Source organism: Carettochelys insculpta, chromosome 2 (genome assembly GCF_033958435.1).
Source record: "Carettochelys insculpta isolate YL-2023 chromosome 2, ASM3395843v1, whole genome shotgun sequence".
Classification (NCBI taxonomy): Eukaryota; Metazoa; Chordata; order Testudines; family Carettochelyidae; genus Carettochelys; species Carettochelys insculpta.
Window position 1 is genome coordinate 131,515,230 of NC_134138.1, and position 18,201 is coordinate 131,533,430.

General features: G+C 42.8%; 1 protein-coding gene across 2 annotated transcripts; it reads right to left on the minus strand.

Annotated features, from left to right (window-relative positions):
* Window positions 1-998: 998 nt before the first annotated feature.
* LOC142009549 (serpin B10-like) lies at window positions 999-17,225 on the minus strand. 2 transcript variants are annotated; one of them, XM_074987769.1, is made up of 8 exons: window positions 17,158-17,225; window positions 14,922-15,099; window positions 10,614-10,730; window positions 7,535-7,669; window positions 6,732-6,849; window positions 5,419-5,561; window positions 3,468-3,635; window positions 999-1,403 (listed from the first exon to the last, which is right to left on the minus strand). In XM_074987769.1, the coding sequence occupies exons 1-8, from the start codon at window positions 17,223-17,225 to the stop codon at window positions 999-1,001; spliced, it is 1,332 nt and encodes a 443-aa protein (XP_074843870.1). The 2 variants fall into 2 exon arrangements, with proteins under 2 accessions (XP_074843870.1, XP_074843871.1); XM_074987770.1 differs by lacking the exons at window positions 10,614-10,730; window positions 17,158-17,225 and having other exon boundaries at window positions 14,922-15,089.
* Window positions 17,226-18,201: the final 976 nt, after the last annotated feature.

An 18,201-nucleotide genomic window follows, 5' to 3' on the forward strand; every position in this document is an offset into this window, starting at 1 on the left:
ATGCGTGACTTTAAAAAGTATCACCAGCATTTGGCCCATACATAGAGGTCAAAAGGTCAAATTTTGGCACTCTGCCTTGGAAAGGGTGATGACCCCTGCTCTAGCACTTCTGGTATTTCATTCCATTGTAACTGAATGCTGAAATGACAAACAGCTTCAACAGAAAAAAGTATGAAGATACAGGTTCTGCAGAATCATACTGCAAGGTAGTTACACATGAATATTTAGGTTCTGTTTCTCCATTGCCCTAGTTACGCCAGTGAAGTTATTCCATCATAAAACCAGAAGAAGTCAATTGAGTCCCTAGTATGATGCTGGTTGAATGTAAAATTACTACAAAGCAAATGGTTGTAAGAAAATGCCTTTTGTTTTTAGTATATTTTACACAGTTGATTCTTATTCAGCACTTGCCCATTGGTTTGTAAACTGCAGGAGAAACATAACTCCTGCAAGCAGTCTGCAAACAAAAAAAAATGCCAGTAGAAATAAAAAAAAAAGTACAAAATATTTACATTCAAATAGTTTTATTGCATTGCTGGCCATGCCTGTGGTAAGTCCATTGAGACTGTGAACTACATCTTCATCTGGTATAACTGGTGTAGCTCCACTGAGTTCAGCAGGATGTTCCAGTCTGTACCTACTGAAGATCTGCCCCCTTTTGTACTCTTTGTATGCCTGCACAGGTAATTTTATTTTATTCCTGAGATGTATTTCTTTATATTAACCTTGTTCTTCTGCTTTGTACTTTGTGCCAAGAAACAGAGCAATTTGCAGTTGCTGGAAAAAGCAACCAGTGAGCAGTTAAGAATCAGAGCCCAATATTACCATTATCAAGTCCTCTAACCACAGGAACGAAAAAGCAAACTTTTCAGTAATTTGATCTAGTTGTTGTTCCCCAACCTACAAAGATTGGCCAAGAATACAGGAAACTGAAGAAAAATTACCCAAGCTCTTTTTTGCTGCTGCAAGATCCCGTTTAGCAACAAAATTCTGCATTCTTATGGAGAGCAGAATCTGCCGAAGAAGAGGATGGTCTTTGTTTGATTGTGTCTGATGAAGAAGAGGAAAGGGTGATCTGCTGCAAACTGAATGGTAGAAATGAGACTTCGTGATTCCATAGTAGCTGCAGTAGCTGCTGCAGCCTCGGTGCCTTCTTCATTGATCTCCACAAAGCACTTGTGAAAAACATTTGACAAAACCAGATCATTTTTCTCAGACATCCCCCTGAAATCAGCTCGGTCCTCACTGAAGGCATCTCTCATCCCCATGCTGCTCAAAGTAGATTTGAGGTCATAACTCTCTTCCACTTTGATCCTGGGCAGATACACATCCACTTCAGTTTTCTCCATCATTTCTGAGCTGGTCCATTTGGATAACGTTTCATACGTCAAGCTTCTTTCTAGCTGCAGAGAATTAAAAAAGGATCAAAAATTACACAGTGAAATGAAACTTCCATACCCGGGATGTTCTTCAGAATCCTAAGTAGCCAAACTATAGCTACGTCTACACGGGGATGCTACATCAAAATCGCTTATTTCAATGTAGCGAAATCGAAATAAGCTATTTCGATGAATAGTGTATACACGTCCTCCAGGTCTGGTGCCGTCGACGTTCAGCGTCGATGTTGGGCAGCACTACATCGAAGTAGGAGCTGCAGGGGAGTGTCTACACGCCAAAGCAGCCCACATCAAAATAAGGGTGCCAGGAACAACTGCAGACAGGGTCAGAGGGCGGACTAGCACTTCCGGGGCAACAGCAAGCCACTCCCTTAAAGGGCCCCTCCCAGACACACTTGCATGAAACGGCACAAGATCCACAGAGCTGACAACTGTTTGCAGACCCTGTGCGTGCAGCATGGATCCCCAGCTGCAGCAGCAGCAGCCAGAAGCCCTGGGCTAAGCGCTGCTGCACATGGTGACCATACAGCCCCGCAGGGGCTGGAGAGAGCGTCTCTCAACCCCTCAGCTGATGGCCGCCATGGCGGACCCCGCTATTTCGATGTTGCGGGACGCGGATCATCTACACATGCCCTACTTTGACGTTCAATGTCGAAGTAGGGCACTATTCCCATCTCCTGTTGGGGATAGCGACTTCGATGTCTCGCCGCCTTATGTCGATTTCAACTTTGAAATAGCGCTCGCCACGTGTAGATGTGGCGGGTGCTATTTCGAAGTTGGCACGGCTACTTCGAAGTAGCTGGCTCGTGTAGACGCAGCTTATGTGTACTGGTATAAAAACATAGTGAAGATCATTGAAAAGTTGCTGGGTCATTTACAGGTCTCTTCTTCAACTGTAAAGTGTGCTTTCTTACAGATGATTATTTTGAATAGTGTTAAAAATCAGAAGGGAGGATAATGATCATCTATTCTGATTTTCTGATTTTCTGCACATTGAAGGTCATCAAACTGTATTGACTCATATTTACAATAGGCCCATCAATCCTGGCTGAGTTACGGGAAGCTGTCAAATCTTAAATTCAAGATTTCAAGTTCCAGGGAATTTATTCCAGTTCAAACCAGCCAGTGTCTCGTGCCCTGTGCTGCAGAGAAAGATAAAAACCTACAGGGTCTCCATCAAAGTGGCCTAGAGGAAAATTTCTTCCTGATCCCATATAGTGAGTAACTTCAGTGATAAATATTCATGTGTAATGGCACCAGAGTCCTTTTTTATAAGATAATAACCCAGTTACTTTCTTGTTGTATCTGTTAGTGCCTTTGGTCTGCTAGCTTCTCCATACACAAATATGAGAAAAGTACTATTACTTAATTAAACACACACACACACACACATTTAATTACCATTTGTTAGTTGAGTTGCTCTGAGTGACAGTTTTCCCTATTTAAAATATTTACTTTATGAAAATACATTTGAAAACCTGGCCACTTGATACTTCTTCAACCGGGGAGTTGAAAAGGAATAAGGAAGTTGATGGCATTTCCACTGTCCTTCTTAGACCTGATCCAGTAGAGCTTCACCTCATCAAAACTCTAATTAAATTTAACAGGAGTCTTGCCTGAGGAAGGCCTGCAAACTCAATACATTGGTGCTGCAGGCTCTGGTGTCCTCACGGATTATTGCTGAGGAAACCTTCAAGGATGCAGAGATAGTGTAGTATGAAGTGTTCCCCTCTGTCTTGTTTTTTTATCAAGGGTTCTAGTCTGTGGTTTTGCTTGGGCTGAAAAAACTGTCTTTCTTGCAGGACTTTGGGACTCCTGCTTCTATGACTGGAGAACAGCAAGAAGTGAAAAAAGTGCCCAGTCAAAAATACTGTTGAAGTCCAAAAAGCTCAGGTTCTCTGAGTACAATATTAGACAATGTTTAGGAGTCTGTAATTTTTTCCTGAGTCAGTTTTTCACCTGTTCCGAGAAAAAGAATGTAGCCTGACTTGCCATAAGGCAGCACTCATGTAAACATCTAGGATATAAAAACAATTGAATTCCTCTTTTTAATATGATTAATTTCTTTACCATTTCTAGGCCTGTAGTGTCATCATTGATGTCACCTGGTAGCAATATGAACATGCTGAGGTCATAATTGACATACGGGAGTTCAACAATGTGTGCGCGCACTGTTTTTATGTAGGTCCAGTTAAATTTCCCTCTCTGGAACATCATCTGCACTGGCTTAGTTGTATTCTGCAACAAGGCAAAGGAGGCCACATGTCATTTAAAGGATCAGATTAAAATAATATAGTTTAAAATGAAAGTTAAATTTTTCTTGCTTGTGTTACTTGCAACTAGACAGCTTACTAAAAAGTGAAACTTCATAGAACCAATTTAACATTCACTATTTATGCTGCTGTTTCAGTCTCTTGGTTTTGGCACTGATTTTATGCCTACACAGCATTTTAAGCTTGGGTGTGAGCCTGGCTTCAAGCCAACCATCCTTTGTGTGCACACTGCAAATATGCTAACTGAGGGCTCACACCAAGGGCCCTGGGATCCTGCAGAGCTGGAACGCTCCAGCCCATGTTAAGGTGGGACCAAGGGTCTGAGTAGGGTTGCCAACTTTCACCTCACATAAAATTAAAGGCACTTGCCCCACCCCTTGTCCCACCACTTCTCTGAGGTCCTGCCCTGCCCTTTTTCTGCTCACTGCCACCCTCTACTCCTGCTACTCCTGGTTGCTATATGGAGCTTGCTCAGAACAGGGAGCAAAGCTGACAAGTGGAGCTGGCTTCCAGTCCCTGGATGTCGCGGTTCATCCCTCCCCCAGCTGCGACGAGCCAAGAGCCCTGCTTCTCCCCCTCCCTGTTGGGCAGTGCTTGGTCCCAATCTGCTCTTTGTTCCTTGCTCCTGGGCCCCTCTTGTCTTCCCCGAGGCTGCTTGTGCAGGGGTGCCAAGGCAGTGTGCACCGTGAGGGTGGTGCACAGGAGCTAACTCCACTCCTCCCTTCCTACCACCTGGGGATCCCTGATTTCTGCCTCCCAGGGTACAGCAAATACAGAGAAAATGGATCACCAAGAGGTGCTGGAGCTCACTGCACCTGGCCAGGGGGGTGACATACACCCTTCCCCAGACAGCAGCAGCTAGGCTGGGCGGTGTGTTTTTCCTCTGGTACCTTCATTTTGTGTCAAACTTCAAAACAGACAAAATAAATGAAAAGCCAACCAAAGAAAAACACTTCCATGGAGCATCTCATTTTAAAAATTAAGAACCTCAAGATTTCATCTCAACAGATTGACGGCCCTGGAGACCAATGTCCTAATCCTCCTCAGAGCAGGTGCACATGGGCATTTTGCTATCACTGTGGCTTGGCCTACGCCTGGAGAGCCCAATTCACAGACTAGATGGTGGTTCAATATAAAGTCTTCTCAGACAGCAGCCACCCTGCCAGCAGCCACTGAGCTCACTGTGAAGTTTATGTACTCCTGTGTGCCTCATGGGCACCTGCGTCCCATCAGTTGCTTGCTCAGAGATAGGAAACTGAGTGGGCAGCAGGCTAGGGTGTCAACAACAGGGAGCAGGTAGGGGACATTAATCACTTTGGAAAACATTTCCTTTGGCTCTGGTCCACATACTGATCTGTGGATGTCAGAGCCTTGGGCCAGAAAATGCTTCACCAAGGGTGAAAATGCAGTGTAAATGCCCAAGCTCAGGGTTCCCTGACACAGGGCAGATGACCTGGGACCCATTAATTCCAGGCTGACTTTGCTGTGTGGATACACCCTGAGAACAGGCTAGAACCTTAACTTTTGCTTCTAGGTAGTGTCAGTTCCGCTGCTGAGTTCCCTGAGCGTCGTGTTTGAATTGCAGGTACTGCAGGGGAATGCTTATGACTGAATTACAACTGTTCTGACAACATAAGGATTTAGAGACTGGCAGACTTTTGAAAACAGAGGGACCGAGCTCTATCCCCAGCCATTCTCCTGATCCCCTTCCACTAGTATTTATGACATTTCATGGCCTAGTCACATACCTTGTTCAGCCTGAAAGGTTTTTCCTTTGTATCTCCATCCTTAAATTTCATTGCCCAGTTTCCTTTGAAGTAGAGAGCATTGACTAGGACCAGCTTGGTGAGTGAATCAACAGACTTGGCAGGCAGTAGGGCCTGGATTTTACCTTTAGGAAAAAATGAGACAGTCATATATTTGTGCAGATTTTCTGCTTGGAGTAAATGTAGGAACAGAGTTTTGGAGACTCTACTGTTTGACACCATACTTGTAGGGCCACCTTATGTCCTAAGAGACTATTGTGAAATATTCTCAGACATGGGGCTGGACTCTGTAGTCCCCTTCAGTAACTTTGTCGTATTTAGGATGCCTCTTGCTAGTAATAACCCTGACTGGTAGTCTCAGTTCACATTCTTCCCAGAGACAGAGAAAGAAAACTGAAGAAAAAAGGAAGATGGTGAGATGTGTCAAAATAATAATAATAAAAAACCAGTGTGACTTCCCAGGGAGGAAAGCAATTTCACATGAGGTTCACAGATACTAAAGTGCGGAATACTGCCTACACATGATGAAAAAACAGTATAGAGAAGTAAGAGGCTCAGAGCTTATCACACTGGCTGCAGAACTTTAAGCTGGTGCTGACACATCTTTGCCCCCTTTCTATTTTTGGAGAAACAAAAGCCTGCAAACCCCATGTAAGAATCTCCATAAAATGTGCTCTTTCTGTTAACAGCTGTCTTTTTGGTCAGGTTGTTTCATGACACTGTTTATAACAGATAATGAACCCACACATACATGCTGCATGGTGCCCAAACAAAGTGAAACCCATTTTGCTATGTATTCGTATCAGGCCCAACACCGTGGTATCTTGTTTCCTTCCAACACATACTGATTAAATAGTTGCTATAATTATTTGTGGAAATGGAAAACGGTAGTCCTCCATATTTTTCCCTGTGGTGATGATAGCATTATAACTGAAAGGAGATTTCATTTTGTATTTGGTAATACTCAACCTTTAAATGTTGTTGCCACCTAAGGCAGGGAGGGATCAGTCATTTTGTGTTTCGATTCAAATACAGTGGGAAAAAGTACGAAACCATTGTTTTCTGTCTTCCCTCATAACCAATTTATAGTGGAAAGATCAAGGGTGACTGTTCCTGCAGCAGGGCCGGGGTACAGAAATGGCCACTCAGAGGCATGAAAAGGCACATGGGGGCACCACACTTAAAAATTCAAATGTTGGTGGGTGGATAGGGGGCTGGTGCATCTCCCAAGTGCTACCCATGGGTCACCTATGCTGTCCTCTTTGGGAACGGTAAAACAACAGTCCTCAGCTTACCTTCAGTCTGGTGTTCAGCACTGGAATTGATCTCTCTTCTGACTTCTTCTGCAGCTCCCATGAAATCAACAGCTTGTGGCTCTGTGTGGTAATACTTTTTGATTGATTGCAGGTATTCCTTCAACGCAAGAGTGAGAAAAGTCTTACATATTATTGGACAATATGGCTACAGCTACATGAGAAGCATCTGTCTACAGAAGCTGCTGCCAGAAGAGATGTTCCTAGAAAATTTCTGTTGACAGAATGCATCTACCCATACAAGGGGATCAATCTTTTGATCCATTCCGTCTCCAAAATGGCCCCCCGGAACATCTATACAGCTTTTTTGTTGACAGTTTCTGTTGACAAAACACATTTTGTGTGTCAATGAACCGCAAGTTTTGTTGACAAAACCCCCGTTTTGTCTACAGAACTCTCTAGTGTAGACATAGCCTATATGTATGGGCCAGCGACTGCCAACTCAAAAGGAGGAGCTCATGTTCTGACAGTGTTTACCAGGCACATAAGGCTCTGTGCTCAAAGAAGCAAAATATTTATAAATATGTTACCAATCATTTACTCTTCTCTGATTGTTCATGTTTAGATGCAGTACAGTCCAGAAAATCAGACTGAAAAAAAAGTATGTAATCTTGATGTGCATCTCCATAAACAGTCAATGGGAAATATATCATAAAGGATCATAAAGCATTCTGCAGATGTAATTAATATATTTGACTTTGGTTCCTGTCTGCTATATTGTCATAGACCAATCATAAAGGTGAACTGTGTTCCCTTTACACAAATAGATGATCTGCTTCACTTACTTTATTGAGAGGTGATGATTTTTCTCCATATAACTGGTTGATGCTTTTAAGTAGGTAATTTTTAGTGGGCTGGTTAATTTGAGAGCTAAGTGTCTGAAAGGCTGCATGGATATTGCTTGAGTTCTCCAGGTTGGCCTTGACAGAAGGAAGAAATATTCTGGTTATTTAGCTGCAAATGCTGGGACATGTGATTCAGAATTCTAAGTTCATATATTGTACATAGTTCCACTGTTGGGAGTTGTCAGTAATATCCTGTATAGTTACCCAAGAAAATTTTCGTTACCGGTGTTTTGATGTGAATGAGACACAATGAACTTAGCAGTAAAATCTCCAAATATGGACATACCACAAAAAAAGAGAGTAATGGAATGAACTGAATTACAAAGTTATCTAAAAGGATTGTTAAAAAGCAAACTGTACGCACAGAGATAGTAATCATGCATATTCTGCGCAATGCACAGAGACTTAGCGACATGATGCTCATTAGCATTTATGAAAATCACACGATAAAAAATCCCCAAATATCACATTGAAAGTTTGCCACATATATGTAGAATTAGCGTTTCCTGTATTGTAAACTGTTTGCATTGTTACACATGAAACAGGTAAAACTGACACAACATGAGACGGACTTATTATGCTGACTCAGTTATTTCAAGGAAGTGAAGCAAGAAGTCAGTAATTCTGCGCACCATTTTGCCAGGTGCTTATTACCTGTGGGAGTTAAGAATATATGAAAATAAGGAGAGCCATACTGGATCAGAACAATGCTCTGTCTAGCCCTATATCCTGATAGCGGCCGGTGCCAGGCGCATCAGAAGGAATTAACAGAATGTATCCAGTGATCCACCTCCTGTCACCCACTTTCAGTTTCTGGTTGTCAGAGGCTGAGGGAACCCCCGAGTATTGTGCCATGTCCCTCACCCTCTTGGCTAATGGCCATTGATGGACCTTTCCTTTATTCTCTATGAATTTACCTACTTCTTTTTTTGAACCCAGTTATATGACTCTCTGGGCAACAATTCTCCAGGTTGGCCAAGTGCTGTATAAAGAAGAGGTTTCTTTTGTTTTGCCCATTAATTTCCATGAATAACCCTTCGTTCTTAAGCTATGTGAAGGGTGGTAAATAACATTTCTTTATGCACTTTCTCCACACCATTCCTGATTTGAAGGGCCTCTATAATAACACTCCCTCCACCCCCCAGCCATCTCCTTGCCAAACTGAACTGCCCCGGTCCTTTTAATCTCTCCTCTTACAGAAGCTTTTCCATATGGTTAATCATTTTTATTGCTCTTCTCTGTAGCATTATTATTTCTGGCACTGTGGTAATTTCTGACTTATCATCCATCCATTTCCTAATGGTTCCAAATATTGTTAGCTCTTTTGACTGCCTGTACGCACTGAGTCAATGTTTTTGGAGAACTATCCACAAAGACACCAAGATCCCTTTTTTGAATGGTAACAGTTAATTTAGACATTCTCCTGTTGTATGTACACTTGGAGGCACTTTTCTGCTGTGCATTACTTTGCATTTTTCAACACTGAATATCATCTGCCATTTTCTTACCCTGTTACTGTTCTATGTGAGAACCTTCTCTCTTATTCTACAGACGCTTATTTTGCTTATGAACCTTCATTGGCAACGGCTTTCTGAGTATCCAAGTGCACTGTATACACTGGAACAGCAACGAAGGGTCCTGTGGCACCTTATAGACTAACAGAAAAGTTTTGAGCATGAGCTTTCATGAGCACAGACTCACTTCATCAGATGCTGGTCATCCGATACTATATACACTGGGTCACCCTTATGCACATGTTGTTGACCCTCTCAAAGGATGCTAATAGATTGGACAGGCATGATTCCCCTTTACCAAAGCCAGGTTGACGGATCACTCTGTTCTTTATTCTAATTTCAACCAGTTGACCTTGTAGTGAGTTTAGGTTTATCCATTGTTAATTGCCAGGATCACTGCTCATGTCTTTTTCAGTGGTGGGGTTGAGAGAAAATACAGGAAATAGAATCCATTAAGTTACTGTAGAAAATAACCCAGCTACTGGATTAATGCCAGTCAACATGTTTAGCTCCTGAACACACTGTCTGGCATAAGGGAGAGAGAAAAGGGGAAGATACTTCCTTCTCGACCAGTCTGGGGGTTTGGCTTGTCAGCACAGCCAAAAAAGTGGATGGTGTTGGCTGGATGATACACTGATTCATTAAAATGGATAAGCAGCATCCACTATTGGGGCTTCTGTGTAACCAGCCACAGAAAGCTTCTGGCCCCTCGGGTAGAGGGGTTAGTGAAAACAATGGCTCTGCACTACCATGAAGGGGAGCCTACCAGGGCTACAGCACCCCTACTGGCACAGGGGGTTGTGGTTTGCTCTCCCTGCAGCTGCAATGGTGAAGCAAGCACACACTATCTAGCAGTACAATGACTGATAAAGGATTTCTCAGAGAGCCAAAGAGATATTCTCCAAGTGGATTCTAAAGAGATTTTATGCCCATTTACAACCAACACTGTAATTTGCAGTGCATTTAACTAGCTTCGTCGCTGACATGGAGCATAACCCTCCTTCTCAAAAGTCGCACGATACGTCTCTTGTCTGAGCCAATAATTTAATTTCACCAGCACTGCAAGTACATGTGTGAGAGCAGCCCTGACACTGCTGCAAATAGGAATTGTGTCATTAATAGTGCACAGGACCTTTTACTATTCCATGGATGGTAATTTAACAATGACAAGAAAGGGAAAATCCACCACAAAAAGCAAAAAAAAGCGAGAGAGAAGGACAAAGAAACACTGATAATGGGCCCAGCTCTGCTGAGTCCCTTGAGTGAGGAAATTCCAACTGCAGTGTTTGTAATTTTTTAAAAAAGGGAAGGATGTCTCTCTTGTTGTGCCAGAGACAGTGTTATAGGGAACCTCTCAGAATACTGTATGCATTCACGGCGTATGTTTAACAGGAGAATGGCAATCCAAAGTGCATTCAAACATGGAAGGAAAGGCAGTCTATGAAAAAAAGAGATGAACATGCCTACTACAGCTTGGATGCTCTAGTCATTTGTTTTGGAGGTACCTTTTTAAGACTAATACATGGATTCGATACAAGCGCCTCCATTTTGGAACTTGCTGGTCGCGGTTTTATGGTTGTGGTGGCAGCTCCAGCTCCTCCAACTTTCCTGAAGTGAAACACCTGCAATTTGAATTGCAAACAGAACATAGGCAATGAGAGACAGGTTGCTGTATACGTAAGCTCTTACAGTGAGAGCAGAAGACTTGGGGTCAGGAGACCTGGATCTTGGTTCTGTTCTAACCTCTGCCACTGACTTGCTGTGTGGGCTTAGGGGAGTCGCTTAGGATACAGCTACACAGCAGTTAAACACCTGTGGCTGACTGGGGTCTGCTGATTCATAGAGTGGACCATGAGCTCTGGTACCTGTGAAAGGAGTAGGTCCCAGAGCAAGGGCTCCTATCTGAGCTCGAATGGGTCTTTTGTCGCATTCCAGACGAATGCTTAGGTCCTGATCCAGGGTCTGTTGAAATCAGTGGGAGACCTTCCATTAATTTCAATATTTGGCTCTGCCCTGCATTTTGGTGATCAACACTTCTTGAATATTTGTCCTCCATTTCACCTTTTTGTGAGCTGGGGATGGTGATATTTGGACACCTTTGGAAATCCTCAGACAAAAGAAACCAAGTTTTGCAAAACACTCAGCCTCAAAAATATTTAGTTTTTATTTTTTTTCCCTAAAATGTGGGTATCTACTGTTCTGAGTTACAGGACAGCAATAGTTAGTCCTGGAGTAGTGACAAATTCACAGTTCAACACACAGCGAGTTGTCAGTTGCTAGAAATGGGGTCTGCATACCACTGGAGAATGGCAACATTCAATTTACAATGGCATATGATTTTTGATCATAGCCCTGCAAGACCAGACTAGTTTGTACAGAAAAGCTAGTTTAGCTCTTTTCTAACAGCTTCTGACTTTTGTTAGTTATCATTTATTTCTTCCTTACAGGTATGTACAATCCAAATATTTGTGCTATTGCAACTTAGCTTTATAGCAGACCTATGAAAAATGACATAAATAGAAATGGCTAAAATTCTCTAAAAACACAGGTATTGTAAAAACTTATGGAATTACCATAATAGTATATAATTTAGCATGACCTACACTGGCCTGGGACAGATCCCAGCGTCGGGATTAACCCCTCCATTTCATCATTGTACATCTCCTTTCAAAATAATGCAAACAAAATAAGCTGAAAAGTATTGGAGGGCTTCAACAGAAAATAATCCATGTTGGGCCCTACCTCAGAGCCTGAACACCCCAGCTGGAGCCCTCACTCCTCCCATATCCCAGTCCTCTGCCACAGCCTAGTGAAAATGAGTGAGAGTGGGGGAGAGTGAGTAATGGATAGGGTCAGCATCCATCCTGTATTGGGTGGGATGGTCCTGTATTTGGGACACCAAAAAGGTGTCCCAACTTTTTTTTTTTTAAAGGGACTTATTGTCCCATATTTCCCACCCGCCACCCGCCTCAGGGAAGCAGATGGAGCATGGGCAGCTGCCACTTCCCCAGGGCTCCCAGGGAGTCTGGCAGCTGCGGCTTCTCCAGGGCTCCAGGGGCTTTAAGGAGCTGCCCCTCCCCTGCATATCTCCCTGTCCCATATTGGTCACCCTGGTGATGGAGGGAGAGGGGCTGGAGTAAATGGGGCCTCAGAGTGGGGACAGGGCAGGGGCCTCAAGGCAAGAGAGGAGCAAGTATGTTCAGCTTTGTGCAATTAGAAAGTTAGCAACACTTCTGCCAGAGTTACCACACAGGAGGGGGTTCTCTCCCTCTCCTGCTGCACCTTCTGTAGCATTTCTAGCTTGCTTTGCCCCCGTTCCCAGCAGCCAGGCCCACACAAGGCAGGGCTACTTGTCACAACAGCTAACTGTTCAGGGCTGCTGCCTCTGTGCCGTGTGGCAGTTGTCTAAGATAAACAGCCGGGCAGAGGAGGCAGCAGCCAACTCCCACCTCTCCCCACCTGGGCCCAGCTGCTGGGGACGGGGACCAAGTGAACCAGAGTACTCTGCTACCCTGCCCAGCACACTTCCATCTCACTTGGACTCTCTCCCCAGCAACTGGACCCAGCCAGGGAACTGGGGCTGAAGCAGCCACTTCCCCAGCCAGACTGTCTTGCTGACAGCAACCCTCATTGGAGTCAGCTGGTGAACTAAGTGACTCCATGCTGCCTCCTCACGTCCCTGCCCAGGCCTGACTACTTGGGAGGGGCCAAGTGAACCAAAAGTGCTGGGGGAGAGGCACCTCAGGAAAAGGACAGAACCATCCTCCCTATTGCCAAAATTGGAGCCTAGGAATTTGACTCTACACGTCCCCCCACATTTCACCCAGGGGAGGTGGTATTCCACCCCTTACTCCCTCTAGGGGTTCTTCAGGGAGCCTTTGGGGTGGGAGAGGACAGCAAATAGATGCAAACACCAGCTAACTGAAAGACAAGAAAGGAAGGAGTGAGTATCACCATGGTAACTGCCACCCCTCTGTCTTCTAAGACCCCTAACTCTAGCACAACACTGCTGTGCCTTTTTCTTCCGAATCCTGAGAAGTGTCCTGACCAGAGCGGGCCAAGAAAGAGGGACACAGGTGAGCTTGCCACCCCCACCAGCTCCAGCTGAATCCCAAATGTAAGATGCACTCTCTCTTTTATACACACACACATATAACACATACACTCTCTCTCTCTCTCACTCTCACTCTTTCTCTCTGACTACACACATTCTTTTTGTGTTTATTTTCTTTCCTGCTTTATTTATTCTCTGGTCATTTATGTTGTGCAAAACTGTTGTAAGCCTGAGACCAGAAAGGCAGCTAAAAGCAATGCCCAAAACAGCCTAATACTAAGAACATAAGAAAAACACCATCTGGCAAGGTGTTCCACAGGTTGACTGTGGGTTGTATGAAGAAATACTTCCATTTATTTGTTTTAAACCTGCTGCCTATTAATTTCATTTCATGAGCCCTAATTCTTGTGTTATAAGAAGTAAATAACGCTTCCTTATTTACTTTTGCCTCCCCGTCATGATTGTATAGATCTCTACTTTATCCTCCCTTACTTATCTCTTTTCCAAGCTACAAAGTCCCAGTCTTTTTAATTTCTCCTCATATGGAAGTTGTTCCATAGCTCTAACAATTTTTGTTGCTCTTTTTTTAACCTTTTCCAATTCCACTGAATCTTTTTTTGGTATGGAATGAACACATCTGCATGTAGTGGTAAAGATGTGGCCATACTATGTGGCTTTTTTGTCTGCCACTGCACCCTGAGAGAGATTTCCAGAGAACTATCTGCAATATCTTACATGGTAACCATACTGATGCCATCACTGTACATGTATAGTTGGGATTATGTTTTCCAACATGCATTACTAGGACAAATTGTCCTCATCTTATCATGACTGATAAGATCCTGCACGGTTCCTGTGTTTGTCCTGCATGACGCTGCAAATGCAAGTCAAAACCACAGAGAGAAGATGCATTTTCTATCTTTGCTGTTCTCTTCTCTCCCCTTTTGTCTCTATTTGTCTTGTTTTGTTTTGTCAATTGGCTGATAGGTCTCAGGTGCATCCATCTCATTAAAAGTGTTGAAATTTATTACTGTTTTTATTTATGTGTATTCATGTTTATCTATCTATTTAATAAAGCTTTTACATTCTACATTCCTATTTTGCCACATGTGCCAAAAGGGTTTTGTTTTTTTTCATTTGAATGTAGTGAAATTTCTAGCAGTTTGGATGACATTAGACAGGTTGGGAGGAGGGGAGCGTGCCTGCTAATTGCCAGGACAAAAAGTGGGGCCCAATGTAAAAAGTTCGCTCACCCCTGTTCTGGGGAACAGAATTACACTTCAACATCACCAGCAACAATAACAGCTCCAGCTCTTATCAGCAACATTCTCTCTTCCCCAGAAAGACACTTAGTACCATCTCTAACACCAAGTAAAAACTATCAAGAGTAGGGCAGTGCCTTCTAAAACCTCTTTCTTAAAAAAAAAAAAGGGAACAAAGGAGACTGTTGAAATAAAAGCATGACATAACATATATTAACTACTTCCCCTTCTTTCCATAGCTTTCTTTTTGGTATCTTTCATAAAGGGCTTAAAGAATTTTAGTGGTGCAGTTGCCATGGTGCTAAGCTGCCTGTGGTGTTTGTACACCAGCCTATGAACCTGGTTTAAAACTGTTTGACATTGGACAGCGACAGTATTATGTTCACAGTTTGATATTTTTGGCCCCTATCTTCCATCTAACTGCTGATGTACAATGTGTGGTACTCAACAGTAGCGGCACTGCTTCAAAATTGACATTCTCTGGAGTCCCAGCTCACCTCTGCAATCTGAGATGCGGTGTTACCTTTGGCTCCCAAGTACACAGTGGCCATGGCAGTTGAAATACTCCAAGGGGAAAACAAGATATTTGTGCTGGTTTGTGTCTTACACTCATGCTTGAAAAGGTCAAGGGCAAAAGCAGTGTTTAACGCACTCAGAGATTCCATTGTTTGAAACCTGGAAAGTGAGAGAAAAGAGAATACATCTTCAGTTGGCAGCTCATTGCTTAATATTGGTGACTGCTGCCCAGTTCTGTTTCCTACTGAAGAAACTAAAGTGGTTTGAGAGCTGAGAGCTACAATTTTCTGTTCAGGCAGTTAAATAGTTTTTTGGACCCTAGCGTGGGCCATACAGTTTCCTCATTTTTCTTATTTTATAGAGACCCTTCTAGAGTATGTTTGAAGCCTTCCCTCTTCCGAAAGCCTCTGGTACAGCATATTGATTCTACTTAGAGTTGTGACCCAAAACTCTGCTGTGGCAATGAGTCCTGCAGACTTATCATGCACTTTGTAAAGTATTTTCATTTGTTTTGAACTGAAGGAAGTGCTGAGAGTTGAAGGAATACATTTCAGCCTGCCAGGAATCCACACACTGCTCACTTCAACCATACTGTGTGATTGCTCACCTGAGCTGCATATAATTTTCTGCTTCTTGATTGAACACTGTATAGTGAATACTTGCTTACCTGTGAAATAGGTAGATGTGTGCACAACAGCTCCTTCCTTGTAACAGAAGAATTACAAGGAGGATTGAACGCAATTGAATGGCAGTAAATTTAAACTAATTAAAGGAAGAAAACCACAAATCTACCCATTGAATTCATTACCACAGATGTCTCTAAGTCATCAAGAATTTTGGAGGATTCAAGAGAAAATGTGATGTTTATGTGGTTAATGAAAATACTAAATACTTATTTTTACTTATGATAAAAAGATCATAAGAATTAACCTGTCAGGGTTCATTGCATATACCTGCAACTAACTGGCTTAGAAAGAAGATTCCTCTATGGCAGATTGCTCCATAGTTGGCTACTTCAGGACTTCTTGTGCCTTCCTCTGCAGCATTTGGCATTAAGCGTAGCTGGGGACAGCACACTGGGTTAAATGAACCTGATACTATTGTTTGTGGCAATTCCTTTCTTTCTGTTTGTGTAAACAAAAGCCATTTGATGTGCATGTTTGTAAAGAATGAATAAATCAGAAGCAGACATGGATAAATTAATCGGCCCTTCAGAAAATACACTTTGATACATTGAACAAGCTAGACTGCCAACAGTGTCATATACCTTAAATTCCTGTCTTAGCTTTCAAAAAATCTCCTGAAATCCTCTCTCTTCCGTGCAACTTTCCAGTTTGTTTTTCTGTACTTTATTCACAACTTTGTTTTTCTGAATGGTATGCATGTTGTCATCAGCTATCCAGATCTTCAAGGCAAAGATTCCTTTTTGAGTGTGTGGGAGGGGGCAGATTACAAATAACAACGCTAGAACACAATAAATGTAATACAGGTCCATACTCTGCCCTGATTAACACATCACTCAGTGGAACTGAGTAAAATATAAAGACATTGGAAGGATTGGATTTGTATCAGTGAACATTGATTTCACTGAAATAAACAAACTGCCAAACACATGTTTCCACCTATCATAATCAAAATTACACAAAGGTGAAGGGAGAACAATGCTACCTGGGAACTTTATTAGAGTCCGAATCCAGTGATTCATACTTTGAATTAAGCTTGTTACAAATGAACCATAAAAGGAATAGCAAAATAGGTAAGGTTTATTGATTTAAGAATATTGACTTTGTATATTCTGATATTAACAGTTTGTGGTTTTTAACTATTGAGAAAATATTTGTCTCAATATTTGCTGTCATTGAAACATTTTATGACCAACATTTTCACTCAGCTCTGACCATTTAAATAAAAATATTTTAAAAAAATTACTAAAAATAGACAGAGATAATATGGAACAAAAATTCTTTTAAAAACATTCTTTCTTTCAAGTCTAAATGTAATTCACAGCAGAATTTGATCTTTCTTTGTATTTTTCTGTAAGCAATAAAATAAAAGTTAACTCTCTCGTCTAGACAGTCTCTCCTGTCTCATTAAAAATGTTCCTTATTACACTGCTTCCATCCATATCTGCTCCCTGTATACTTCCTAGGCACTGGCTAACACCACAGTTTATCCACGAGAATGAAAATATGGAGTCCATAGAAATAATTACAATACCTTGGTCTGCTCAAGGATGAAGTCTGGCACACTGTGTATTTCTTGGGTTTGCTCCTATTCACATGCATGGTAGGCTGAATATATAGTGTTCCATTCACCCCTCCCACAGAAAGATTTCCAGTGACTCAGAATCCACAGTTCAGTTTTGCCTAAAGGGGATATCTCTATGGAAGCACTGAGCTAGCCCATAAAAACTGGAAGTGAAGGGTTGGTGGGAATGACCTCAGTACCAGACTGGCTGACACATTATAACTACAGCCATTTCATGAGAACAGGCTAGCAACGACTTGAACCAGCACTACTTGAAATAACCTTTCCTTTGAAATATGTTGATTTCCACATCATGCAATATCTGATCACTTTCTTCCATGAGGTCATCGGTAAGTGGCCTGCAAGGAAAGGAGATAGTGAAAGGCCTTGTGCCCTTTCTACTGCTTTTTCATGTATGCAAATTGCCTAGGTGAGTACTTGTCATGAGGGTCAGAAAAACATATTGTGGCGGATCACAGACAGCAGCTGACAAGCACCTGAGGGAGGAGAAGCCTTTTGGGCGCTGGAGGAACTCCTTTTTTTAACCCTCTCAAGCTCACAGAGGATGAAGTCCTGCGGACTAGATAGGCAGCTGGAGCTCATCAGGAGTCAGCCAGCAACAGGCTGCAATTAAAGCACCTGTGACCAGTTAAGGCCTCCAGGCTTTCATTAAAGGCTTTCCCAAGGCAGTAGGAGGGGAGGGGAGCTCAGATAGAAAGCAGCTGGAGGTGTGGACAACAGAACACAGCCAAGTACCCCAGCAATATGGTACAGCGGGGAAAGAGCCTGGTGGGTAGTGGTGGATGAAGAGGCCCAAGGAAAGGTCACTGCTGTGGGGCAAAGGCAAAAAGCCTCACCTACTTCCTCGTACCCTAGGGTCCCTGGGCTGGACTCCCCCACCACCGCTTTCCCTGGAGGGCTGACCAACTAGGGAAGAAACAGAGCAGCTGAAGGCTGACAGAAGCTGTGTCTACACTAGCCCCAAACTTCGAAATGGCCATGTAAATGGCCATT